Source organism: Aplysia californica, unplaced genomic scaffold (assembly GCF_000002075.1).
Source record: "Aplysia californica isolate F4 #8 unplaced genomic scaffold, AplCal3.0 scaffold00315, whole genome shotgun sequence".
Classification (NCBI taxonomy): domain Eukaryota; kingdom Metazoa; phylum Mollusca; class Gastropoda; order Aplysiida; family Aplysiidae; genus Aplysia; species Aplysia californica.
The window spans coordinates 765,739-766,925 of record NW_004797585.1 but is presented as its reverse complement, the minus strand read 5'-3'; the positions used below and the strand labels follow the sequence as shown (position 1 = coordinate 766,925).

The window sequence follows — 1,187 nt, the reverse complement described above, 5'->3', positions numbered from 1 at the left end:
GATCGGCCGATCCCAGCCGTAGTGGGCACCCCGTTTTAGGCTACCGACTTGTAATCGTGAAATTATGTGTTCGGGGGTTCGAGCCTCTGCTCGGTCCGACGATGTGTCCTTGGGGAAGGCACTTTACCCGAAATTCCAATTTGACTCAGCCCTTTAGCAGATGGACGTTAAACTTGGAGGTTCCGCCTCTTAAATAACCTAATAATGTTGATAGGGGCGTTAAACAAACCCATTAAAAAAAAACCCACGACTGGTGCTTGTTGGGTGCCCTCCTTGTTCTTTAGCGCCAGATTTACCAACACTCTAGAGGGGTCCGTCTGTATAAATGTTGTAAACGTTTTCACGATCGGGTGGTTAGAGGGTGCCAGTGGAAGGTCCTCCTCTTCCTTCCCTCTTTTGCCGTTTTTTTGTGTGTCTACAAGCTGTCTTGTTCTTCTCTTTACATTAAGCGCTGATCGCCCCACAGGAGTAGACCAAAAACGAGAGTGCAAGAATATTCTCCTTACCTCTAGAAATTACCTACCTAATAGCATTTACTTACCTATAAAAATTACTTTCCTATAGAAATTGTTTACCTATGGATATTACTCACCTGTAGAAATTGCTCACCTATAGAAGTTTCTTGTCTGTAGAAAATATGTTCCGCTGGAAACTATTACTTACCTATACAAACTCCTTACATAGAAATTACTTACATATATAGAAATAACTTACAGAAACTTCTTTTAACCTATAAAAATAACTCATGAGTAGGAACCGTAAGACAGGTGGCTGACGTGAAAAGACCAGGATAGCAATGGTGAAATATACATTTGTTTTTCTTTTAGAGCATGTTAAGCGATTCTGAACATTTCCCGGGCCAAAACCCCTGGCAGCCCTTACTCCTTTTCTCCCTGTTTGATATTTCTGTTTATCTGCCTTCCTATTTCCTTGCGCTAAATAGCCGTTACTGGGTCGATAGGAGAAAAAAAGCATCCCCAAAAACAACAACAGAAGAGAAGGTTGATCTAGCAGTGCCAGAAATCATTTAAATAATTATTTTTGTCTGTTTCTAGGTGGATCACCTGGCGCGCTACATCCTTGACCTGACCATCACCGCTGTTGCCATGGTTCCCGTCCTGCCCTCCCTCAAGGCCGCAAGTGCTCTCTATCTGGCCAGGTATTACACTGTGGGGCTCAGGGGTGGG

General features: G+C 43.5%; 1 protein-coding gene across 1 annotated transcript; it reads left to right on the top strand.

Annotated features, from left to right (window-relative positions):
• Window positions 1-1,053: 1,053 nt before the first annotated feature.
• LOC106012287 (cyclin-A3-3) lies at window positions 1,054-1,159 on the top strand (the record flags this gene model as incomplete). Its single annotated transcript, XM_013084755.2, is given in 1 exon segment — window positions 1,054-1,159. A coding segment is annotated over 1 exon segment (106 nt), but the record flags the coding sequence as incomplete, so codon positions are not given.
• Between the last annotated feature and the right edge of the window lie 28 nt (window positions 1,160-1,187).